General features: G+C 32.6%; 2 protein-coding genes across 5 annotated transcripts in view; one reads left to right on the top strand and one right to left on the bottom strand.

Moving 5' to 3' along the window:
- Positions 1 to 64: 64 nt before the first annotated feature.
- LOC127706761 (nuclear pore complex protein Nup50-like) lies at positions 65 to 17,747 on the bottom strand. 2 transcript variants are annotated; one of them, XM_052211430.1, is made up of 8 exons: positions 17,605 to 17,747; positions 15,825 to 15,911; positions 14,007 to 14,093; positions 12,291 to 12,711; positions 10,587 to 10,958; positions 9,498 to 9,573; positions 8,535 to 8,650; positions 65 to 2,094 (listed from the first exon to the last, which is right to left on the bottom strand). In XM_052211430.1, exons 2-8 carry the CDS (start codon positions 15,891 to 15,893, stop codon positions 1,886 to 1,888), a joined length of 1,350 nt encoding a protein of 449 aa, XP_052067390.1. In that variant the 5' UTR covers positions 15,894 to 15,911; positions 17,605 to 17,747; the 3' UTR covers positions 65 to 1,885. The 2 variants fall into 2 exon arrangements, with proteins under 2 accessions (XP_052067390.1, XP_052067391.1); XM_052211431.1 differs by having other exon boundaries at positions 17,579 to 17,698.
- A 4,075-nt stretch (positions 17,748 to 21,822) lies between these two features.
- The window catches only part of LOC127706760 (PHD finger protein 21A-like), a 37,500-nt gene continuing 32,369 nt past the window's right edge, over positions 21,823 to 26,953 (top strand). Inside the window, exons 1-6 of one of the 3 annotated variants that reach the window (XM_052211429.1) lie at positions 21,823 to 22,002; positions 22,343 to 22,375; positions 22,500 to 22,565; positions 24,440 to 24,514; positions 25,723 to 26,168; positions 26,509 to 26,521. In XM_052211429.1, coding sequence (XP_052067389.1) covers positions 21,937 to 22,002; positions 22,343 to 22,375; positions 22,500 to 22,565; positions 24,440 to 24,514; positions 25,723 to 26,168; positions 26,509 to 26,521 — 699 coding nt within the window. In that variant the 5' untranslated portion in view covers positions 21,823 to 21,936. Of the gene's footprint in view, positions 22,003 to 22,342; positions 22,376 to 22,499; positions 22,566 to 24,439; positions 24,515 to 25,722; positions 26,182 to 26,338; positions 26,352 to 26,508; positions 26,522 to 26,953 lie in introns of all 3 variants that reach the window. The other 2 variants (XM_052211427.1, XM_052211426.1) reach the window with 2 other exon arrangements.

Raw genomic sequence — 26,953 nt, 5'->3', positions numbered from 1 at the left:
GTATTCGTCTAAACTCTGATAAGAAGAGAAAGAGAAGTTTCTGCATAGTTATCAATATAACAAACAAATCGAAGACTTTTATTGAAAAATATATGTAACAAAGCACTTTTTAAATGATAATAAGCACTCACAGGATGTAACAATCTTTAACGCTCAAAAACTTCATAAAACTCCAGAGCAACAATTTTAACAGATCTTTCAAACATCTTGTTTTTTTTCACTTCTTTTACCCTTCACTCATTTCAATTTTACAACATTCTAATAAAAGATAAACATCTCACAATTTTTGCCTCTGTATAATACATGCAGCTGGGAATTTATGTACATGATATATTGCATTATTTTGTTGGCTTTATTGATTAATATCACATACTTGATTAAAGATATGTGATTTCTAATCAAGAATTTGGATATCAGGATAAATTGTAGAAGATCATGGAAAATAAATTTTTGGTTCTCAAAATACCTTTATTCATGAGGATGGTGTGTTTTAAACATTTATAGAGAAAAGAATTACCAATACACAAGTTTTATTGCTACTCACAGGAACAGCATTTTTCTTATTTTCACATCTTTTAAGCATTGATCTGTATACCTTGAAAGAGTTTCAATTTAGAAAATCACAATGGGCTTTATTCAATTGACATGAAATGTGTTAATTAGCCATTAACATGAATTATGATAAAACTGATGCATTACATTAAGTGCTGATGAGGTCTGCTTTGTATGAAAAAGAAGAAATGCACATCACATGTTTGGATCAATTAAAGTAAGGAGTATATTATGCAAAATCATGCATGATAATTATAATATACAACGTAAATATCCATCCTTCTTCATTTTTAGAAAACCCAAGTAAAGAGTACCAATTAATTAATTTTACATGGCCTACCAAGTTAAATGACTTTGAAGCATAGCTGTCTGAATGATTTCGGCACTGTTACTGAAATATGAATGAAATTAAACTAACCATGCAGTAGTTATGTGATTGTGAATCTGGGCTAGAAATGTCCAGCATTTTTACTCTAATATGCATTTTTTTTAAAAGCTATTTTTCTTATAGTTAGTCGAAATTTCAAAGTCATGTCACAGTTACCTTTCCATGGTTTCTAGAGTAAAGTCATAGTTCTAGGGAAAAGATTTAATAGAATATGATTATGTAAAACCATAGATTACTTGAATTTCATATAATATATTGGAATATCCTGTCATTTTGGTCGTTGGTGCTAGAAAATGTTTTATTGTTTACCAACCTAACTTACTTGAAAGATCACTTAACTTTCATCAATAAAAAAAAAATTCTTAGGGTTGACAATAAACACAGATTTTATTCTTGAGTCATCAGTGTTCTAACCAGGGCCTTTTAGAATCATGGAAATGTGATGCTATATTACTTGAATGAGATGCGATCTGAAATAATTTGTTATGGCTGTGATGCAATGATTTCTTAAAAAAAAAGAAGATGAAATTAAAAAATTCCTGTTTATAAGGATGTTATTTGAAATTTGTGGGGAGAACACTGGCCATACTATAAATTTACAATATAAGTATTTTGTAATTTTCAAATTTTACGAATATAAACCCGTACATAGACAATTTCGTACACATATTGATACTAAGTATTCGTAACCAGAAAACAATTCAAAATATAGACAAGAGACACACTAAAAGACCTTTTTAATCTTTATACAACCTGAAAACATTTTATACCTTCTTTCATATGCAGTGACAAACTTTTTTACTGTCCTAGTTTATGAACTTTAAGATGAACACATACACCCTTGTTGATGACAATGAAATAACGTAATCATACTAAAAATTGCTACAATTGTACAATACACATTGACAGAAAAATATCCAAAATAAACTAAGTACAATTTCTTCATCAATCTTTCTTCCTCAATTCTTCCATTTTTTCTAGTAATTGATCTGCATCCTCAGAAGTTTTTACCCGTATCAACATAGGAACAGGTTTGGAAGGATCTGCTTTTTTGTCAACTGGAGGATTTGGTACACATATCATGCTGACATTGTTTTTGCCTTGTCTTTTCAGTGGTATAGATGGAGACAGTATAATGTTCAAGATTATGTTGCCTGAAAAGAATAAATGTAATAGTAATATGATTTTTTCTTTAACATATCAAGTTAATTTTTTAACCTTTATTAAGAAACTACGGTTATATTCTCTCAGACAAAGTTGACCTTAGATGAATTTGGTTATTCTTGTTAGGTATATACAAATAAGAAATAAGTGACAAAAGATATGAATAGACAGACAAGCAGACAAGGTGAATGCTGTGTACCACCCATTCAGTGAATGGGCTTGTAATAATAGAAAATAGTTTAAAATTTTTATCCACATGCCATTCCAAGCGATTAAAAATTTGTCACAATATAATTAGAACCCTTTGTCAGTTCACATCCCCAATGCCCCCTCCACATAATTAATAATGAATATTTTTACAAGTCCCCCTACTCTTCCAGATGTTTTTTGGTGAGTGGTATAATTAATTTTTTTATGTTTTGTATAGCAACATAAGTACAGGAAAACAACTGCAATTCATTGAAAATAAAGCCCAGAACAGTATATGTATCTGAAACTCTAGGTACTTTACAGTTTTTGGTTTGAGGAAAAGCTGACACCAAATAACAAAACAAAGGTTTCAATCAAATGTGTTTTAAGGTTGGCAGGGTGCAGGGCAGTCCTCAATTTCTCATAGTTCATTGAGTGTGTTAAATGGGCCTATACAACGACGAAACAGTTATAGTTTACTTAAACCAAACCTATAACTTTCAGTGAGGTTTGTTACTCTTTATAATTAGCTAGACCCAATGATTTCTTAATGGCATATGCATTAAGCATTTTTGTATTTTTTGTATTTCCATAGCAATTTGGGGGAGGAGCTCACTATAAAGAAAGGTTCTCCTAAAGTTTTGAGGAACACACAAATGTTTTAATATGTATCATAACAAGAGTGCACACGCTGAAATGCCTCGCCTTCTTTACTAATCATTTATATTATGTTGATAGTCCTAAATATAAAGCTTTACTTCAAAAATCACATAAATTGACATGATCCAAGAAAATGAGGTCAAGGTCATATAAACCACACAATAAATACATGTACACCTTACAATCATTCAATACACTAAATACAGTTGACCTATTGCTTATAGTTTCTAAGAAACAGAGCTAACCAAGATAACTTAACATGGACCAATGGAGCATGAAAATGAAGTCAAGGTCAGATAAACCATGCCACGCAGATATGTACAGCTTACAATTCTTCCATACAACAAATATAGTTGACCTATTGCTTATAGTTTAAGAAAAACAGACCAAAACCCAAAAACTAAAAACACTGAGCAATGAACCGTGAAAATGAGGTCAAGGTCTAATAAAACCAGCAAGACTGACATGAACATCATAAAATATTTCCATACCAAATGTAGTTGACCTAGTGCATATAGTATAAGAAAAAAAGACAAAAACTCAGAAACTTAACTTTGACCACTGAACCATGAAAATGAGGTCAAGGTCAGATGTAACCAGCCAGCTAGACATGTACACCTTACAATCATTCCATACACCACATATAGTAGACCTATTGCATAAAGTATAATCAAAGCGCGAAAGCGCTGTAAAGGCAGTTAATTACAGGTTGTGTGTATTTTTAGTCCAGTTATATCATTATCTTGCATAGTACATTGTACTTATCAGAGGTGGCTTTCAGTATTTAAGATTTAGAGTTCTCTAATGATATTGAACAAGTTTTATGAATGTCATATTCTGAGCACTATATGAAGGCGATTGTTCTCACTTGTTTATGAACTAGTGCATTATGTCCAGTTTGTACCTTTTTTTATCTATGTTTATAGTCAAATACTGTTTAAAATAGTTTGGCATTTTCTTTTTAGTAATAAGTAAATGTTATCAACTGTATTTTATTCAACTTTGCAAATGTGGTTTGTTACTGGTAAGTACAATGTATGGATGATAGTTGTTTCATTGGCAATCATAACACATCTCCTTATTTATATAATGATCTATATTCAACGACCTCAGGTACAAAAAAAATGTATGTAACTAAACTATGATGGGAAACCTTTGACTTCTTTCCTTTATATAAACTTTTGATTTGGTACCATAGAACTATGTAGAATAAATGTACATTGCAACATGTCAACTTTTTCAATGACAATACTTTTTTTAGAAACTATAACTCCAAGCAAAATTATATTTCCAAGTATAAAGTAATTTATGAATGAAACAAGAGTGCACACACTGAAATGTCTCGCCTTCTTTACTAATCATTGATATTATGTTGATAGTCCTAAATATAAAGCTTTATTACAACTGTCACATAAACTTAACATTAACCAAGTAAACTAAACATTGACCAATGAACCAAGAAAATGAGGTCAAGGTCAGATGAACCATGCTAGGCAGGCATGTACAGCTAACAATTCTTCCATACAACAAATATAGTTGACCTATTGCTTATAGTTTAAGAAAAACAGACCAAAACAAAAAAAATTAAAACTGAGCAATGAACCTTGAAAATGAGGTCAAGGTAAAAAAAAACCTGTGTGACTGACAAATAGATCATAAAATATTTCCAAACACCAAATATAGTTGAACTATTGATATAGTATTAGAAAAAAAGACCAAAACTCAAAAACTTAACTTTGACCACTGAACCATGAAAATGAGGTCAAGGTCAGATGACACCTGCCAGCTAGACATGTACACCTTACAATCATTCCATACACCAAATATAGTAGACCTATTGCATACAGTATAAGAAAAACAGACCAAAACACAAAAACTTAACTGTAACCACTGAACCATGAAAATGAGGTCAAGGTCAGATGACACCTGCCAGTTGGACATGTACACCTTACAGTCCTTCCATACACTGAATATACTAGACCTATTGCTTATAGTATCTGAGATATGGACTTGACCACCAAAACTTAACCTTGTTCACTGATCCATGAAATGAGGTCGAGGTCAAGTGAAAACTGTCTGACGGGCATGAGGACCTTACAAGATATGCACATACCAAATATAGTTATCCTATTACTTATAATAAGAGAGAATTTAACATTACAAAAAATCTTAACTTTTTTTTCCAAGTACTCACTGAACCATGAAAATGAGGTCAAGGACATTGGACATGTGACTGACGGAAACTTCGTAACATGAGGCATCCATATACAAAGTATGAAGCATCCAGACCTTCCACCTTCTAAAATATAAAGCTTTTAAGAAGTTAGCTAACGCCGCCGCCAGACCACTATCCCTATGTCGAGCTTTCTGCGACAAAAGTCGCAGGCTCGACAAAAAGGAGTTCTTAATTAAGAAACAAACTGATTCGCTGAGCGCAGCTGGATACACCCGCAGAGGTCCAACCCTGAACAGTTGGGGCAAAAATGGACACAACATTCAAGCTTGATACAGGTCTGAATTTGGATTGTAATTAAATATTTGACATATTATAGTTTCTGAATAAATGTAGTCAAAGAACTTGAAATCGGTTATATGAATTGAATTTATATTCAATTTAAGATTTCTTGCTGTTGTGAAATACACTGTGCTGTTGCGCAATACTTAATAAATCTGTTGCCAGACTATAAACAAATAAAGTTCAATTTCTTCTCGATGTCATATTTGAAATTTATGAAAATCAATAGGGAGATTACATCAATAGCTATAAATAATTCACCAAAGTTTCATGCGAACTGCTTAAAGCATTTTTGAGTTGTTGTCCAAAAACTGGAAAATCCCCCCTTTTTTAATGAATAAAACCCCATAACTCAGAAATGTAAAATCTGTACATATTCAGCCAATTAATCTTTATGAAGGGACTGGAGTGAACTGTATTCTATGTTAAACATTCATGCATGAGTGACCTTGTTTTAACATTTTCACACCTTCCAATGTTTTTGTTAATCACGGTTTAGTAATGATCCCTTAAAAGTTTTTATTATTTATTATCATTATTAATGTTATTTAAAGATTTTTATAAAATAATCTATTTCAATGTAAGTAATCAGCAGTTAAATAATAAAATACATTCCATACACCAAATATAGTTGACCTATTACTTATAGCATCTGAGAAGAAGACCAAACAACAGAAACTTAACATTGACCAATGAACCATGAAAATAAGCTCAAGGTCAGATGAAACCTGTCAGACAGACATGCACACCTTACAATCATTCCATACACCACATATAGTTGACCTATAACTTATAGTATCTGAGAAGAGGACCAAACAAGAGCAACTTAACATTGACCAATGAACCATGAAAATGAGGTCAAGGACAAATGACACCTGCCAGACAGACATGTACACCTTACAATCATTCCATACACCAAATATAGTTGACCTATTGCTTATAGTATTAGAAAAACAGACCAAAACACAAAAACTTAACATTGACCAATGAACCATGAAAATGAGGTCAAGGACAAATGACACCTGCCAGTCAGACATGTACACCTTACAATCATTCCATACACCAAATATAGTTGACCTATTGCTTATAGTATTAGAAAAACAGACCAAAACACAAAAACTTAACATTGACCAATGAACCATGAAAATAGGTCAAGGACAAATGACACCTGCCAGACAGACATGTACACCTTACAATCATTCCATACACCAAATATAGTTGACCAATGGCTTATAGTATTAGAAAAACAGACCAAAACACAAAAACTTAACATTGACCAATGAACCGTGAAAATGAGGTCAAGGTCAGATGAAACCTGCCAGACTGACATGTATCCCTTATAATCATTCCATACACCACATATAGCTGACCTACTGCTTGTAGTATCTGAGAAACGGACCTAATCACGTAACTTTAACCTTGATCACTGATCCATGAAATGAGGCTGAGGTCAGGTGAACCCTGTCTGATGGACATGTAGACGTTGCAAGGAACCCATATACCAAATATAGTTATCCTATTACTCATAATAAGTGAGAAATTTACATAACAAAAAAACTAAACTTTTTTTTCAAGCAGTCGCTGAACCATGAAAATAAGGTCAAGGACATTGGACATATGACAGACGGAAAGTTCGTAACATAAGGTATCTGCATACAAAGTATGAAGCATCCAGGTCTTCTACCTTCTGAAATATAAAGCTTTATACAAATAGTTTACGCCGCCGTCGCCGCATAGTAATACCTATGTCTCACTTTCTGCGACTTTTGTCGCAGGCAAGACAAAAATTACATAGTACAATTGGGATATGGTATGAACATTTTTGAAACGTTCTGGATTTGTCAGATATATTTTCATCTTATGGTCTCTTCTGATAGGGCTGTTCCAGAAATAAGTGTATTGAGGGATTGGAAGGCACTTATGGTGTCTTCTGATAGGGCTGTTCCAGAAATAAATGTATTTGAGGGGTTGGAAGGCACTTTTTATTTTACCCCACCATGCATACAATTTTGACAGATCATTTCCTATAATTGTTCAGGCTATCTTTCAAAAATAATCACCACTCATCAAAGTTTCATAAAAGTGCCTTCCGCCCCCATTAAAATTATTTCTGGAACAGCCCTAAGGTTTTTTAAAATTTTTTAAATTAATACACCTTAATCAGCATTTTTAAAACAGTAAGTTCTAAAAATAAATTGACAGCTAATCACCTCAAGACAATACAACATTTCTTTATACATAATTTAAAAGCAGTGCAAGGGAGGTAATTCAAACACAACATTGTACTTTTAAAGTAATTGTCCATTAACCAGGAAACCCTTGTTTTTCCCCCTTTTTTGCCCCTAATTCCTAAACAGTTTGAGCCTTAACCCCCAAAAGCCAATCCTAACCATCCCTTTGTGGTATGGAAACTTGTGATATAATTTCAGAGAGATCCATACAACATTCCACACGTTATTGTCTGGAAACTAGAAAAATGCTTATTTGGGCCACTTTTTGGCCCCTTATTCCTAAACTATTAGGACCATAACCCCCAAAATCAATCCCAACCTTCCTTTTGTGGTTATAAACCTTGTGTTTAAATTTCATACATTTCTATTTACTTATATTAAAGTTATTGTCCGGAAACCAAATGTCTTCGGACGACTCAGACGACGTGATACCAATATACAAACAAATGCCTATGGTCATCATAATAGGATAAAATCGTTAGTAGATTACATATTTAATTACAGACATCATGGATAATCTCTAATTTTTCACTAAGAACAACCACTGAACTAATGATAACGCATGTGAAATTCCCCGGGTAATGGGTAGCAAGAACCAGTATTTGGGTTAGCAACACCTGGGCTATGGATTTTTTTAACGAGTCATTATCCAATCAAAATCTGAGAAATAAACTAAGCTGGGATAATAAAATGTACTCCGGCACTCTGCAATGTCAATTTTTTTTAGAACGCATCAGTATTTACGTTAAATCATGACTATAGGCAAGCTATCTGTGCATGTTACTAAAACCATCTAACAAAAACAATCAATGCTATAGAAGAATATATTTCTTACCTAGGGTAGTGTCAGCTCTGACTACAAGTTGCAGCTTTTCATCAATTATCTTCAGATGTAAAAATCCTACACCTCTCTCTGTCCAGGCTCCATCTTTCTGATAAAACAGCTTACATCTATAAATAGATTTTTTATTGAGAAAATACAATGAAATCTGTGTGATATTTAAAACTACATTCAGTCATTCACCTTTCCTAAAACATACAATAAATGTATATTGAAACCTTCAAATATGTGACCAAACAAAAGGGATACAATTCATTTGTTCATATGACTTACAGTATTACTATGAATGTATCAGGCTATTTCAATACATTTCAAATAGTCTATTGCAGAGTTTTGATCAATGTTTTTCCATTAAGAATGTGCACTTCTAATAAATACTATAATATATTTCATAAATGGCAGAAACCTCACAGCTCTGTTTAAAATTGTGTACATACAACATTACAACTCCCTGTACATGAATGAATATGGATTTAAAGAAATGTATAAGATAAGAAATTTTTAGAACTCTGTCTGGTATTAAGATACTTACTAGACGGATTGTACTTGTACATGTCCATCCTTTATTAAATCCCTTTATGGTTTATAGATAAAACTTACTAGAGAGATTGTACTGATCAATTCTCTGTTATTAAAACCCTATAGAATGTATAAATAAAATTTACAAGATGTATTCGAATGATCCACACTTGATTACTGTAAATTCAGAAATTAATGCGAGGTTTTTATTAATGTGAATAATGCGACTTGGAGATTATCGCAACAATAAGATCTGGCATTCTGATATCTGATACATAGATCTGTATACAGCTTTTCCTAAAATAGCAATAAATAATCTCACATTTTTGTCCATTCTATAAAAATCGCAATATATATAATAATTGCACACAATAGTTTCTGAATTTACAGTACTTAAAATTGTGTTGCCTGATGGGTGAAAATAAAGATACTACTTACTTGATGGAGTGAACTGATCCCTCCTCTGGAACCTCTTTAGACTCTGCTTGAGGGGGTACATATTCATCATCTTCTTCTAAAAGTTAAAGAAAAAAATAAACTGAATGCTTTATATAAGACCACCAAGAACAAAGATATTATGGTAAACCATCTTCTGTCTGTCTGTCTAGCTTAAATATGTACACCATTAACTCAAATTTGACTAATAACGAGATTCACTTCAATCTTTACTAAATGACTCAGTCTCTGGAATGGTGGTCTTAGGCTCTGTTCCTTATTTCTCTTTTGTCGTTCTACAAGGTTGGGACTTTCATCATCAATAATAAGGGAAACACATATTGCTTAATCACTCCAGCATACCTTGAACAGCAAATCACCAACTGCTGGTGGCTACTTTACAAATACAGAGTTATGACTTAAATGTAAGGTTATCTGATCCTTTCTATCTATTATAGTTTTCAAAATAATAGGCAAAAATACAAACAATTTGTAAAAAAAACATCATTTAAGGGCAATGACTCCTATAAGTTGTTGTCTCACAATTTCTACCATGTTGACTTATGTGTAGATGTTCTCATTTGCTATTTAAAGTTTCTCTCTAGCTATTATAGTTTTCATGATAAAATACAAATGTACAAATTACAAAAAAAATTGCTAATTATCATCATTTAGGGGCAATTACTGCTTTATACAGTCAACCAACATTTTTGGCTATGTTGACAATTTTTTAGATTTTGTCTTGCTGATAATTTTTCCTATTTTAATTATCTTTTTCATAATTTTTTGTGTGAATGGACAGGTGTTAGATCTGAACATTTCTGCCCCTAGACAAAACTTTATTTTATTCTTATGTGCTATTGTAAACTATTTGGGTTAGGTGAGCTAAAAATAAGTTCCAATTATTTTAAACTTTGAGTTAGTACATGTACACTTTGTACATCAAGTTTTGATTATCTTAATCATAGAAAACATAATGGATTATAACCATGGATACAGGATCTGCATTTCAATCTGATTGAACACCACAACACTTCTCTTGATTTTCAATGTAATTTAAAACCAGGCGCAAGTATATATAGCGAAACATACCTTGACTAGCACCACTTTCTCCAGCTGGCTTGTTTACAGCAAAAGAGAAACCAGATGAAGGTTTACTCTCTGTGGAAGACTTGAAATTAAACCCTGAGAAACCAGTAGCTGTTGAACTGGTCCCAAATCCAGTTGTTGTAGTTGAGCTGGTACCAAAGGCTGCAGTAGTGGTTGGAATAGAACCAAACCCAGTTGCTTTAGTTAAGCTGGAACCAAACTGAAAACCTGTTCCCAATGGTTTGGTCTCTGTAGTAGTTGCTGTTTTAGAATTAGAATTACCAAATGCAAAACTTGCAGCAGATGGCTTGCTTTCTGTTGTTAAAGATGTTGGTGACATTAAAGAATTTCCAAGTGGAAAAGTTGGAGCTGTTTCTGAAAAAATAATAAATTACTAATTAAAAAAAAAAACAGGTCATAAATCATACAAGCAAATTAGACATCTACTATGGGTCAGGAACAGTTTATTTCAAATCAAGATTATTTACACAAATGAGTAGGCTGCTTTATAGGCAAAGTTTAGTCAAAGAATATGACATTCTTTATACCAAAATACATATACCACAGTTAAATGAAAGAAAATAAAGAAAACATTTACAATAACATGTAGTATGTATAATTTTCAATGTTTCAATGTAACAATATTACAATATGGTACATGTACCATTCAATCAAAATTATGAAAAAAATCTTTTTATAGTGCATGTCCAACACGTAAACTATGCAAAATGTTCAAAGCCAATTTTATAATCCATGACTGAAAGGATTGGGCCTAATATTCTCTATGAAATTGAGGTGTGCCAATGCTTATACAACAGCAAAATTGTTGATTGTAGCGCAGGAAACAGATTATTGTCATGGCAAAACAAAAATGTTTCATTCAATACATATTCTAACATTAATATTATTTTTTTTTTACTATATCTTTGTGAAATTGAAGAAGAAAAAACAACAATTTAAAAGATTTTCAAAAATATTCATCATCACTTGTCATGCTTGTTGGCATAGCATCTCAGTAAATTAGGCAATAAACACCAATGGATTGTATGTTACAATCTTTTATGGTGAGTAAAGTTTAATATGGACAATTATTTCTGCTATCTACTTACTAAAACAAAACAAAAAGATTGTGACTTTAGAAAGATTTCTGAAATTTCAGTAGTTAAACAAGGTTTCTCATTGAATATTAATAGATTTTGGGACTACTGTGGATTCATTTATTTTTGTTGGTACCAATTTTCGTGGATTGAGGCCCTAAATAATAATGTAGTTCAGCTACTTAGACCACTCGGCCACCGAGGCCCCAAATAATACAGTAGTTCGATTACTTAGACCACTCTGCCACCGAGCCCCAAATAATACAGTAGTTCGACTACTCAGACCACTCGGCCACTGAGGCCCCAAATAATACAGTAGTTCGACTGCTTAGACCACTCGGCCAACGAGGCCCCAAATAATACAGTAGTTTGAATACTTTGACCACTCGGCCCCAAATAAACAGTAGTTTGACTACTTAGACCACTCGGCCACCGAGGCCCCAAATAATACAGTAGTTCTACTACTTTGACCACTAGGCCACCAAGGCCCCAAATAATACAGTAATTCGACTACTTAGACCACTTGGCCACCGAGGCCCCAAATAATACTGAATCCACTGTATACCAGATATAAAGACTGCTGAATCTACAGTGATTTTACTGGACTTACTTGTGTCTGTTTCTCCTTTTGATTTATCTTCTGTTTTCTCTCCATCTTTATTTTTCATTATCTCTTCTAAATGTTTCTCTCCATCTTTATTTTTCATTATCTCTTCTAAATGTTTCTCGTAGTCATTAAATACAGGAGTCAATATACAAAATGGGTTCTTATCAACGTGACTTTTTATCCATGATAAAACACTTTCATTCAAATTTTTCAAACTTGACAAATAAGATCCTTTCTTTTTCTCGGCACCATTTGATGCTGTAAGAGTCTTTGCTTGTCCATTTTCAGATTCTTTTGATTTCTCCATTTGTTTTTGGTCTTTATCAGAACCGCCATTAGTGACTGACCTGACATTGAATGAGAATGGTGTACTAGCTGCTGTGGGTTTGAAACTAAAACCAGAAAAACCAGCGAAATCTTTGTTCTAAAAACAAAGAAAGGTGTTAAATATTAAATCTATGACTGAAATTGCAAATATAAGTTGATGAAAGGGAAAAAATATAAATAAATAAAAACTCAAATCATTTTCTATTTATATAAGAGATATTAACATATTAGGAATTATCAAAACTCTACACATCTTATCAGTTTTAAACAAAAATTGTCAATTATTTTAAGATCCTGTGCTGTGATGTTATAATTTTTCACCATATATACATGTAAGCAAAAAATGTAAACAGTATATTAAATCTCAACGCTTTAACCCTTACTTTGTATTCCCAAACATTGTCTGCGATTTTATAGATATCAACAAGATCTTCAATGTGCACCTTGAAAAGGACCCAGAAATGAACTATGACATAAAAACATAATGTTAAAATTACTATAGAGACAGGATATCAGGAGATTACCAAGGTTTCAACACATTGATATCATAAAAATTAGCTGCGAGCCACAACATGTATCTTTTTGGCAATTGAGCACATTAAATGAGCTAAAAGGCTTCACATTGTGTTAGGCAACTGATATTTTACAATTTCTATGTGCAGAAAATCCAATACCCCTGCTATTTCTGGTCTTTGCCACCTCTCATAGAGAATTTTTACACTTGAGGGAAGTTAGCAAGATACCGTCTCCTCACACATCATGAAGTGGCGGATAAGTTCTGCTCACATCTCAAAGCTGTGATACAAGAACTATAGAGCAACTGAGCAGAGTGATATTAACAAAGGGAAAGACAACAAATGTGAAATACTTTTCCTTTTAATGTGGAAAGCTTTGCTTATTTTCATCATATTAAGTTCTACTGTTAATATAATTATTAAGCTATTGAACAAGAAGGAGAAAATACATATACTCCACTACTGGCCATTATCCTTTCAGATATAAATATCATACAAAATTCATCAACTGTAATATCTTACTTTAAAATAAAGTGATTGCCATTCACACTCTCCCCTTAAATACCTACACAATGTATATTTTTATTTTGTATCAATGCATATATCTCTTTAACAAAGAATTTAAAAGATCAAGGTAACAATCCGCAGGAAGACGTGTCACCCTACCTTTACACGTTAATCTGACCGGTCTTTGATCTAACTCCTAAATGCTGTGTGCAAGGTGGAGATGCAGCAAATACCTCTTTTCAAGACTTTGGTTTGACTCTGCCAAGGATAGAACCCACAACCTCCAGCACTCTTGATGAGAAACCAAGGAGAAAGAGATGGTTATTATCTTATTACAATATTCTTCAACTTCAAGTTACTGGTATAATACCTGAACTGGAGCTGCACCTCTTCTTTTTCCTTTCAGAATTTGTCTTCCTTTTAATGATTCTTCAGTGGCAAGCTGGATTTCACCTGCCTGCAATTCAACAATATTCAAAGTTATAAATACAATGTTAAAGACGGTTAAATTATACGTGACATAATTTTGCAGTCAACTACATGTTTTCAGGTATACCAGAAGATACATGTAAAGTACTCGAATAAGAAACTCATTATTTGAACTACTTTATGATTGAATTAATTTTACATACATACATGATTACATGTAGGAAATGTATTTACAGTGGTATATGGCCATGGGTATTCCTAATCTTGGGTAGTAAAATAGCAGAAAAATAACTTGTGTAGATCTTTTAGAAAATGTGCAAATTTTGAGACAAGAATGTAATTCATTTGTATATGTAAGACTTTTCATTTAAATGAAGAAAATTTTGTTATTTGTCTTATTTTGGACAACCTGGAGCTTTAAAAAAAGGTTGTGACCCATTCTTTTTATCATATTTTTGATTGCATGATATTAGCTACATTTTGGCGAAGAACTTTTATTAAAAAATTCTATCATTTTTAATTGAGAACTATGAATATGAGTTATTACAGTGGGAGTTGTTGTGACACAATACCTCTTCTACATTGTTCTTACCTACATGTATTTGTTGCATCTGTTGTTAAAAAAGGACTGGGTTTTTTCCTCCCAAAAAGACAATCAAAATAATACAGTTTGGTTTATATAATAATTGTCAGCATGACACAGGTTATGTTCTTCTCATATAATTTATGATGGCTTGATAATAAACCCCTAACAGGAGGGATTTTGGTTGATTTTCATCAGCTGAAGACATAATCTTTCAATCAGTTTAATTGAGGTATGGAGCTGGCATGTCAATTTGTTAATGTATTTTGATCATTGTCATTTTGCTTAGTTTCTTCTGTTACCTATTCTATCATAGACTCAGATTTCTCTTAAATTGAGTTTAATTGTGCGTATTGCTGTGTGTTTGTGTATTCCATATTGGCTAGAGGTACAGGGAGAGGGTTGAGATCACATAAAACATGTTTAACCCAGCCACATTTAAGCGCCTGTCCCAAGTAAGGAACCTCTAGCCTTTGTTAGTCTTCTGTGTTTTTTAATTTTAGTTCAATTATATGTTTCAGAGTTTAGTGTGACATCCATTTCGCTGAACTAGTATACATAATTATTAAGGGGCCAATTGAAGCCCACCCCCGGGTGCAGGATTTTCACGCTGCAATGAAAAACTATTATTTGCCTTGGACTGTTTCCTGCTCTTTGTACGGGTTGTTGTCTCTCTGACTGTGACACATTCACTGTTTCCATTTTCTATTCTATAAGTTATATTTACATATAACATTATTGACAGATGGTACATGTTAACATGTACATACCTGCCAACTTTCACAATTTAGGCGTAATCTACATGAGTTTGACCCATTGCCCTGATTGCATGATCATGGTCCTGTTAAAAGCCCCAAAACACAATTTTGAGAAAATCTACACAAAAATTTTGTTTTGTTTTGCCACGATTTAAAACTTTTCCATAGGGAGACAATTGTGATCAGTGATAATTAATCAGTCTTATAAAAAAAAGACGAAGTGGTATGAATGCCAATGAGACAACACTCCACTTGTTGTTTTATGCAAAAGTATATATAAACAGCAAGACCGGTTTTAACGTGCAATAACTGTGTAACTTGCATTATTTTTTTAACTAAACTGACATGCAGTTACTAGCAAGGACTCCAAATAAAGTCATTTCCAACAGAGTAAGTAAAACCACTAAATTACTATTACCTCTTCTGGTTCATCTTCCTCGTCCCAATTTCTGTCAGTTAATTCTTTATCCGCTCGTCTCTTTGCCATATTTTAGTTTAAGGTAATCTAAAAGAAATTTAAAATTTAGTTAAGTCTTGATTTTGAATATTTTAATTAAATTTCATCTGATGTTAAGTACAAATTTGTATTGGCACTTTTTTCGCCAATAATGAATTTTAATTGCCACAATTCTTATTTTTTGGCAAAATGCCCCCTGGGCAAGATAGAATCTTCAATAGACCAAGTCAGATCATTTGCAACATTAGGGAGGGGGGATATTTGGACTTATCTATAAGTGACAGACACAGAGAGTGATAATGTCCATCGGACGTGTCACCCCACTACATCAAATCGGTATCGGGTCCGTTCGCGCCCAATACACGTTCGCACCCTACACGTTCGCACCCCACACGTTCGCCCCCTGGGTCCTTTCGCACCCTTTTTTTTTTATTCAAAAACCCGATGAATTATAAGATGTTTTTTAAGATGTTTATCTCAAAATAAAGAAAAATTCGGCAATTTTTAAATTTTTTAAATGAAATATTGTTTTAAATTGATTTGATGATTAATTATTATATGTTAATTATGTATGATTACTGTTAATTATATATGGTGTTTACACAGCTAAACTTGATGTAAATTCTGCATGTAGTTATATTAGCATGTTTTTAACTTGGTATGAGTAAAAACAATTAAGATTCAAAATGTTATTGTTGTTGAGTTTAAAGCGGTTTGGTATCTTAACATTAAAATAATATTCAACACAAAAAAAACTTTTTAGAAAGTCACTTTATTTTGAAACAATGAAAAAAAAAATATTGCAATACACGATTAAAAAGATATTCAACACAAAAAACGTCACTTTATTTTGCATGTTTTGAAACAATGAAAAAAAACTTATTTATAGCAATACAATAACCAAAACACGATTAAAAAATTATTCAACACAAAAATCGTTTTTAGAAAGTCACTTCATTTTAAAACAATGAACAAAAAAATTATTTATAGCAATACACTAACCAAAATACGATTGAAAAATTATTTAAGACAAAATCAATAAAAAGGGTGCGAACGTGTAGGGTGCGAACGGACCCGGGGTGCGAACGTGAAAGGGGGCGAACGTGAATGGGCGCGAACGGACCCGGATTCCATCAAATCAGTGGGTAAATGTATACGATAACAGCTTCAGTATCCACCCTTAGAATTGGAAAATTTTGAATTCCAAACGTGTTTTAAGTCAGCGCTAGTTTTGACTGATCTAAAGAAGCATTTCCATACCCAAACCTAGTACTGCTGGCTTAGTATGTTCTATGCAAAGGAAACAATCCCGTCACTAGCTGTGGAACCAAAGACCTTAGGTCCATAGATGTTCCGCAATGTCAAAGAAAATCATAAGGAACTTAGAGCTGCTGTTCCCCCTCTATCCCGTCACATGTAGTTTTAATACATGATAGAAAGAAAAAGCAGAGAAAGTTTTTTATTTATGAATCATAAATTAATCAATTTCATTTTAATTATCTAGATCGTGCCATGCTTTAAAACTCTTCCAGTTGCACTGATTTGTCTTTAAAAAGAGTATATTTTTTTGTGTAAAAACGGCCATATTTGCCAGTCAAATGCCTCTTTTGAACCTTAGAGAAAAGCAGTAGTTCACACGGCTTCGTTACAATATAGTACTTTCAAATGAATATAATCTGTGCTGTAATCAACTACTGTTTGTACGAAAAACTAACAAAAATTAGTTTCTTCTAACATATACCGTGTCTTGTTTCAATATTTCTCCAGTTAATTTTTTTGAAGAATGATCCCTATGGAGGCTGACATGTTGAAAATAAATACGCCAAAGTAAAAGGAAAACTGTTCGGAAAAATTTTAAAGTAAATCTTAAATTTATCGAACTGAAATAAAAAAGTTTTTGTAATTTGTTTGTTATTTTCTTTTGCTTTAGTTTCTTTCATTTTTGTGTGTGAACATTCATAAAAAAATAAAAAAAAATAATTGATTTTGAAAAAAAGTAGTCCAAGAAAACGTTTCGGGCAACAAAGGTTGTGGTGCTCCACAAAAGACAGGATCGAATTATAACGGGTGAAAGACAACTCGGTCCGAAGACAGCTCGTACCGTTTGTTCTGTTCTGTTCTGTTCTGTACAGGTATGACCCTCCGTTATATATCGAAGCACTCCCACTTTGGATATAGGTTTAACACTTAACAAATATTTACAAGGATACAAAAAGACAACCCGAACCGTCAATAAGTCAACTCGGACCGCCTTTAAAGTCAACTCGGACTGTCTATATTAATGCCAACTCAGAATTAGCTGAATTAGGAATGTTCCCCATTGGTATTCAGGCTCGGCCGCTTAAGTCTTCTATAGGATTCTGGCTGCATATTTCAAACTCAAAAGGGAGTCTTTACTATATGATGTTTATAAAGTTATCCAGCAAATACTTGATTGATTTGCTTCAAAAATTAAAGTTTTACTATCCAAATTAAATTTTTCTCATGTTTGGGAAAATCAATGTACTTTTTCAATAATGTGTACACAACTCAATAACTCAATTTCGGAAAATGTTTTATGAAATTTCTGATATTGTTCCTAGTTTTATTTCAATGAGTAATGGGGAAAATAGAATAGAGTTAATCAGCATTTCTTTTAAATATAATCATTTGTATGCCAATTTAAAGGGGAGGCATGTCATCTAACATTTTGATATTTTTTGTCAATGTTACCTGGGAACAGTATATCTAATATATATGTTCCTGATGTCACATATAAAAATAAGAAAATGTGGTATGATTGCCTATGAGACAACTCTCCACAAGGGACCAAATGACACAGAAATTAACAACTATAGGTCACCGTACGTCCTTCAACAATGAGCAAAGCCCATACCGCATAGTCAGCTATAAAAGGCCGCGAAATGACAAATGTAAAACATTTCAAACTAGAAAACTAACGACCTAATTCATGTACAAAATAATGAACGAAAAACAATATGTTACACATCAACAAACGACAACCACTGAATTACAGGCTCCTGACTTGGGACAGGCACATACAGAATGTGGCGGGGTTGAAATATTTGTATTGTTTATTGTTTATCTAGTAGCAATCCGAGTGTTTGGATTTATACTACTTGCTCTTTAAGTTTCTAGCGATTCTTCATTCATTGCAGATTATTCGCCGGGCGTCGACTTAAAAATTTGATTAATGATTTACAAGGTAACCAGAAAAAAAAATCAAAAATGATATATGTACATTTGAAAAATAACATTTAGATAAAACTATATACCTTTGATAACCATAACAGTTAAAGGTAGGCAATAGGCATTATAGCAGATTCTGGCATCATACTCTTGAAACTCTGTACTGTACTGCATGAAACAATTTGTTGTGGCAGATGATTCCAATTTATAACTGTACGCGGATAGAATTAATATTTATAACTGTCTTTACATGTTTGTATTTGCCTAAAAGAGTGTGTATTGCTATGTCTAGTTCTATTGTCTAGTGGGATCAAAAGGTTAAATGTAGGGACTGAAACAATTCCGTGTATAATTTTGTAGAAGAAAACAAGTCTGTATCTTAATCGCCTAATGTCAAGTGGATACCAATTTAGGTCTGTCATCATATCAGTAACTACTGAGCTGGTGTTGTGGAAGCGGTTGCATGTGAAGCGGGCTGCTCTTCTCTGAACTTTTTCAATTTGTGAAATTTGTTGTTTTAGATGTGGATCCAAAATGGTTGAGAAGTACTCTAATTTTGGTCGGACAAGAGCTTTGAATGCATGAGCTTTAACTTTAGGTGTCTTCTAAGACTATCTGTTATCCAAGGTAATTTTTTGCTGTGTCACATCATTTTCTGTGGTATGTTCTCAGAGATAGGTTTTTGCAAAGAATTTTTAAATATTATCCAAAGTGTATTTGTATCTTCACTATCCTTTTTATGCATGACATCTTGATATATTTCATCTATATCCTCTTTTATTTTTACCAGTTTGCGTTTTTATATTTATAGATTGTACGTGTCTTGATTTGGCATCTTTTTAGTGATAGTAAACATGCATTCTATATACAATATCATGGTCTGCCTCTCCTAATGGATGCATGGTTTCAGTTTTTTCAGTATAACGGCTGGATAATTTGTTAACACAAGATCTAATATTTTATATTTCGAGTTAATATGTTTACAACTTGTGTTAATGAATGGTCATTTATTATGTCTAAAAATGCTGATGTTGTTTTTAGTTTGTTTTTCCAGGGATGAAACTAGATGTTTCCTATAATTATGGCTGACTTTGAGCTGACGTTTATTCTACTTAATGATTCATTTAGAAAATCTAAGGATGTGACATCATCTGGTTGAGGTCGATAATACATTTGATATCAATATAGTTCTACCCATATTATCCCGTGTCTAGTGAGTACGCCTCCATGACATTGCCCTTTTTATTTGGTGGTCTATCTTTTCTAAATACTGTGTACTGATCTTTTGTGCCTGTCCCAAGTCAAGAGCCTCTGGTCTTTGTTAGTCTTGTATGTTTTTTTTTTTATTTTAGTTCATTTATATGTTTTGGAGTTTAGTATGACGTCCATTTTTACTGAGCTAGTACACATTGTTGTTTAGGGGCCAGCAGAAGCCCGCCTCCGGGTGCGAGATTTTCTCGCTGTGTTGAAGACCCATTGGTGGCCTTCGGCTGTTTTTTGTTCTTTGGTCGAGTTGTTGTCTCTTTGACACATTTCCATTTCCATTCTCAATTTTATCATATGACGATGTTTTAGGATCTATAACTAGGTTTTAGTACCTTTTATTATATCAGGCTGTGTGGTATCGATCAAAATATCTACTTCTGGTTTTTTGTTCTTAATAGACTGGAAGTTAATATTTACCATTTTAAAGGTCTAAGTAACTGTACTTTTTTTTTCTGTTGTCCTTTTGTGAGATTGTTGATGAACAAGCATGGGGCTGTCCAGGACTACCAATGTAACTTAATAACGAAAAAGAATTGTTTGTGACAGATGATGATAATTCAGTATGGTTAAAAAATGAACTGCTAAAGTTTGGGAGACCACATTTAATACAATTCCAGGACAGGTTACTGTTGTTCATTATGTTATACATTGTTGTTTGCATACCTCCTTGACAGTCTACATGGTACCAAGTTTTACAAGAGTCGCACTCACGGTAAAGCTTTAATTACATTTCCAAGTGACATTATTTTCCACATGAACCACAGGGCCAGTGTGGCATTTTTGGGCCTGGGTTGAGTTCAATTCGACCGCTTGATAAGATTTTTAGCAACAAGTGGTGGTTTTTCAGAGTTGCGTGTAATGCTTTATTGCAGCAATGTATTTTACATGAATGATATATAGCCAAAAATACACTAATACAAATTTGTTCTCTGTAATGGTCATATTTGGGACAAATAACAAATGATTGTCTTCACTGGCTTTTTGGCAAGATTTGATATAGAGTGATCTACCTGTAAGTTTTGCAAAAATACAATGACACAAAATGTTGATTAGCTTCATTACACACACAGTAAACCATTGTCAGTGTGACATAATACAATATCTTATCTTCAAAAACACGGAAATAGGAAATGTCCAATTAACTTTGGATTAACAAATTAAGAATATATCAGATTAAGTGTATTAAGGAACATTTATATGCTAATACAAGGATGTGGCTAATTATAAATCATTATTAATTTCAACGGATTAAACAACGACCGTTCTCCAGATTGTATTCGCTAACACGTTTTCACGGAGTGGAGAAGTGTGCTTCGGCTGCCGATGCTTACGCATATTCAAATAATTCTATGCAAATTTTTTTTAGGTTTAATTATAAGGTAAATTTCAACAACTTCTCATATTTCTTATATATCAGTGGTCAATAACTTCAATATTAATATAACTATATATGCCTATGTTTAAATTTTAAAGAAACTTTAGCGCATTCTCCGCAAAACGGAAGAGGTCAGTGATCGTTATGTGCCCGTGATGTGTTGCTCTGTGTAATTTCTTGTTTTTAAGGAAAAAAAATAATTTAGGCCAAAGGAAAATATTTCAGTTAATTCTGATTTTATCTATGATGACAACTCCAGAGCTAGAATTAATTCAAGTGCAGCTGAAGTCAGCTATTCAAAATCATCAGGTAAAAACAACCAATGGTTTTCAAATGTAACTTTCTTATTTTCATATCGCAAAACAAAGTTGTGTATTAAATATTGCATCGAGTGAAGATTTATTGCTATTAATTTCATTGTAAATTCTTTTGTAATCGGTTAAACATGAAATTTATTTATTAATTGTTTCGTTGGTTTTATTTGTGTATTTTCCCAAAAATAACCATTTATTTCTGTGTCGTTTCGTATGAGTGACTATATGAATGCGCACGTCACATTACACTATCATGGATAGTCAACACAGCTTTACAATTAATTAATAAGTAAAATATGAATTATTCTGTATTTTATTTTTTTTTATAATTTCAGATCCTGGTTTCCAAAATAAAGGCTGACCTACAGGTAAGGAAATTAATGTATTTTTTATGGAATCCTGTATGCTTGGGTATTTATTGATTTTTGTTGGACAAAGTTTTTATTTTCCAGTTACACTTACACAAGTGATAATTTATGTATTTCTTTATAGAATGTGGAGCTGAAAACGCAACTTCGTGATTTACAGAAACAGATTACAGTTTTAAGTGAAAAACAGGTAATTTAATTTGGATATTGAAGAAAAATGAAATTTTGATTAATCTGAATTACAAGAAATTTTAAAACATTGTTATTCAGAAAAACAGATTAAAAAAATTGAATTCTATTAAAATTTACATTTGTGAAGAGCTTAAATTTGCACCACCTTAACTTAATTTGTAAATTATTAATTACATCCCATTAACGTGATTAGTCAGTCTTATGTTTTTATTAAGAGGCGGAAGATACCAAAGGGATATTAAAACTCAGAAATCAAAGAGATACTAACAACTCCCTGGCAGAAAACAAAATTAAAAACAAACAACTGTCTATAAAACACTACCCAGAAAACTAAAGAAGGAGCAACACGAACCCCATAAAAAACCAGGAGTGATCTCCAGTGCTCAGGAAGGGTTTGCAGATCTTGCTCCACATATGACACCCTTTATGTTGTTACATTTCATTTGTTTACAATCATAGAACAGGTGTATGTATAGTCTGAAATCACTTATAAATAGTTACAAGAAAGAGATGCATTTTTTTAATGACACAAATATTTAAAGAAAGATTCTTTACTTCTTCCTACCTTGCTGTTAAGGTCAAGTTAAAGGAAATGGGTCATGTCACAGATTTTTGCATTCAGCTGTGGTATTTTAAACTTGAACTGAAAATTAGAAAAATAAATGCATTTATGTCTTATTTTCTAAAATATTAGTGACAGAATTCTTTCAAAATAGGTAAACATTTGTGTAGAAAGCACATAGAATTGGTGTTAAACGTTCGTAAATTTATCTTATAGTCATAAAAACTCTAAAACCAATGCATTTATTTTTCTTGTAAATTAATATGTTGTTGATACACAAATTTCTGTTTGATTGATATAAGATAATCAGTGTCTCATAGGCTTTTTTTTTTATCTGTTACCTAGTTGTTAATGGAAAAACTTATAAAATCTATGTATTTACAGCTTGCAATGTGATGATGCTTATTTGGGCATTTTGTGGTATTTTTTTTACTTAGAACACCACTTTGACAGACGAATACTGAAAAAAGGAAGTTGGTGACCCTATTATTATTTTACTTTACTCCTGCTTCCTCCAACAATAAAAAATGGCTGCCACAATATTGCCAATCGTGCTGAAAGTGGTGTCAAACACCAACAATCAATCATTCTTAACTAATCAACAAGGAAGATAACATATATGAGCTGCATTGGATAGAAATCGACCTAATGCAAGTGCATGTATACATTTACATGAATAAGACTTTGATTGGTTTTGGAAAATTCAAATACAAAATGAAAGATGGATTTTGGTCTTATAAGAACTCAATTTTCATTCGGCTACAAAATTTCGGTAGAGACTTTTTCAACCTGAAATAGGTAAACAGATGTATTGATATTCATTTGCATAAGGTCAATTTCTATCAGACGCAACTCGTGTGTTATAATCTGTACAGTTTGATTGTTGTCCTACACTATCAGACTTTCTTGACTCACTAGGGTTTAGATAACTTATCAATGTGTGTGTGGTCATCAAACCAAATATTCTAAATAAATCTTTTTGACTTCATAGAACTGGTCTTTAAACATAAAACTGGAAGCATATCGGATCACTTTCTGTTCAAGAACTACCTGTCCTCATCAATTATCTGACAAAGTTAATTTTTGCATAACAGGAGCCTGAATATCCAAAGAACTGGAAATAGAATTGGTGTGGCCTTATGACCATGATGACAGTTAAACACTTACATTAAATCCACTTTAAAAGATTGTAAATGCATCAGAAAATACTGTAAAATTGTTCATTTAGCTAGAAAAGTATAGTGTCAATTATAAAAAAATGCAATTTTTTTATGATATTTATTTTAATAAATTTATTAAAATTTTTGCAGAGAATTATAGTACAAAGTTTGCGTAAAGATATTATAACAAAGAAATCACCAGTGTCATCACAAGTGAATATTCAGGTATATCTCAGTGAAATATTATTCTTGTTATGTGATAGTTAACATTGAAATTACTATTTCCATATGTATTAATGATTAATGAAGGGTTAGTCTGCTTGCTGTATTAAAGTATATATATATATATATATACACTACAAACGTGACAGAAACAGCAGAGAACAGTATTAACCTCAAGAAATAATACTATATAAATTAATTCGATACATGCAATCTGATTTTCCCATAGGATCCACCAACAGTTTATACCAAGTCATGTGTGATATAGTTTTCATAAAAATTTTCCCAAAATCATGGTAAAAACTTTTTTGACAGAGTATCAATTAATTCTTTCAAATTTAGCTGAGAGCCCTGAACTACCTTTGACTAATATTTATACCAAAACTCAAACAAGTGTTAACCTATTTCATTTCAAGTAGTCAATTTCATATGACTTTTACCTCCAGCTTTATATGCTTTTGTTTTGTATTGTTACTCATTGAAATCCTAATTATTTGGGTAACTTGACCTTTGATTAACATGGGGTCCACTAGAATGATATTGGTTTAACACCGGATATTTATAAAAACAACAATGCTTAAAATTTGAATTAAGTTGACCATTCCAAGTAATGATTAAAAAGATTTGATATAAGTTGTAACAATCTTTTATACAACAACGGCAATGTATATCATGGTCAAATCAAGGACAAATATTGAAATAATAATTAAAATTGACAGCAACACTTCAAAAGATCTGCAATTAAATTTTCTTTTGAAGTGTTGTTGTCAATTTTAATTATTATTTAAGGATTGCATTCATTTGCATGATTTGACAACCCGGCATACCAAGGTATCCACTTCAGGGACTCTACCAAAACGATTTCACAGGCGTTGGTTCACCACACGGAATTTAAAATATTGAAATAGTTCACTCAACATTTCCGCAGTAATACAATCCCATGTAATATCTCGAATCCCAGCAAGGTTAAGATCAGATCATCAGTATATTAAAAAGATACGAACAGTTTTTTTCCATGTGGAGCTTCAGGCCTCGGAATAGAATGTAAACCTCTTTTGTGCTACTTTTTCAATTCTGCTAAATAGTTGACAAATTTGACAATGTAGAGATCAGTCAGACTATGAACACGTGATGAAGATTAAAACAATTTTAATTTTGCATTCAATGACTTAATTGATTTTTTTATTTATAATGTATATATTTTCTTGCAGCCTACTTGCCTCCCACTTGGAGCCACAAGTCTTGCCATCACATCAGTGCCGCCTGCAGCACATACCATGTCTCAACCTGCTCATTTATTACTCCAGCCTGTCAATCAACTCATTCCAACTGTATTTGCTGCTCAGTCTATTGGTCAACCAATCTCACCTCAAATATGTGCCATGCCCCAATTTGTCCAATCTATTGGTCAATTGGTAACATCAATACCACAACCAGCTCATATAAATCAACAAATCTTGCCACAGCCAACAAACATACAAACAACTCCTGTCATTCCGATCCAGCCAGCCAGGATATTACCAGCTCCAATACCTGTCTCTCTTATTACAACAGCTGTTACCAATGTGGTTAGCTCAGTAGTAAAGACAGAACTGCAAATAACAAATAAATCTCAGCCATCATCACCCTTACGAGTACCTCAGTATCCTAAGTCAAGGTCGACTTCACAGGTAAGCTTAGCAGATAACAAATAAATCTCAGCCATCATCACCCTTACCAGTACCTCAATATCCTAAGTCAAGGTCAACTTCACATGTAAGCTTAGCAGATAACAAATAAATCTCAACCATCATCACCCTTATGAGTACCTCAGTATCCTAAGTCAAGGTCAACTTCACAGGTAAGCTTAGCAGATAACAAATAAATCTCAGCCATCATCACCCTTACGAGTACCTCAGTATCCTAAGTCTAGGTCAACTTCACAGGTAAGCTTAGCAGATAACAAATAAATCTCGGCCATCATCACCCTTACGAGTACCTCAATATCCTAAGTCAAGGTCAACTTCACAGGTAAAAATTTTTGTAATTATTACAAATTTGCATATGTTTATAAATACAGTGGTCTATATAGACAATAATAGTGCATTGACTTGACATATCAACGATATAAGAATGAGGCTTAGAAACGGGGAAATGCGAGGCTCGGCCAAGCTTTTTCCCCGTTTCGGGCCGAATCCTTATATCGTTGATATGTCAAGTCAATGCACTATTATTGTCTTTATACTGCAATCTAAAAAAAAACATTTTCAATTGTTGTTTAATGTGTTAATGTTATTATTTGATTTGAATATTTGGAAACTACCCCCTTTTATAAAAAGGCCTCATATCATGCAGGTGGAGAAATATACAACACAATGAAATGTACATTACCTGTTGAAACCTGCAATCGATGGTGAACGAATTTGTTTGAGAATGAACTCAAATATCAACAATAATTATATA

This window comes from Mytilus californianus, unplaced genomic scaffold, assembly GCF_021869535.1.
Source record: "Mytilus californianus isolate M0D057914Y unplaced genomic scaffold, xbMytCali1.0.p SCAF_6, whole genome shotgun sequence".
Lineage (NCBI taxonomy): Eukaryota > Metazoa > Mollusca > Bivalvia > Mytilida > Mytilidae > Mytilus > Mytilus californianus.
The sequence above is the reverse complement of the archived record's forward strand: the minus strand, read 5'-3'. Positions and strand labels throughout refer to the sequence as shown.

Coding starts and splice junctions, on each gene's coding strand:
- LOC127706761 (XM_052211430.1), bottom strand. CDS start 15,893: ATGGCAAAGAGACGAGCGGATAAAGAATTAACTGACAGAAATTGGGAC. Junction 12,712..14,006: donor GAGGTGCAGCTCCAGTTCAG/GTATTATACCAG, acceptor CTTTGTTTTTAG/AACAAAGATTTCGCTGGTTT. Junction 9,574..10,586: donor AGAAAGTGGTGCTAGTCAAG/GTATGTTTCGCT, acceptor TTTAACTTTTAG/AAGAAGATGATGAATATGTA.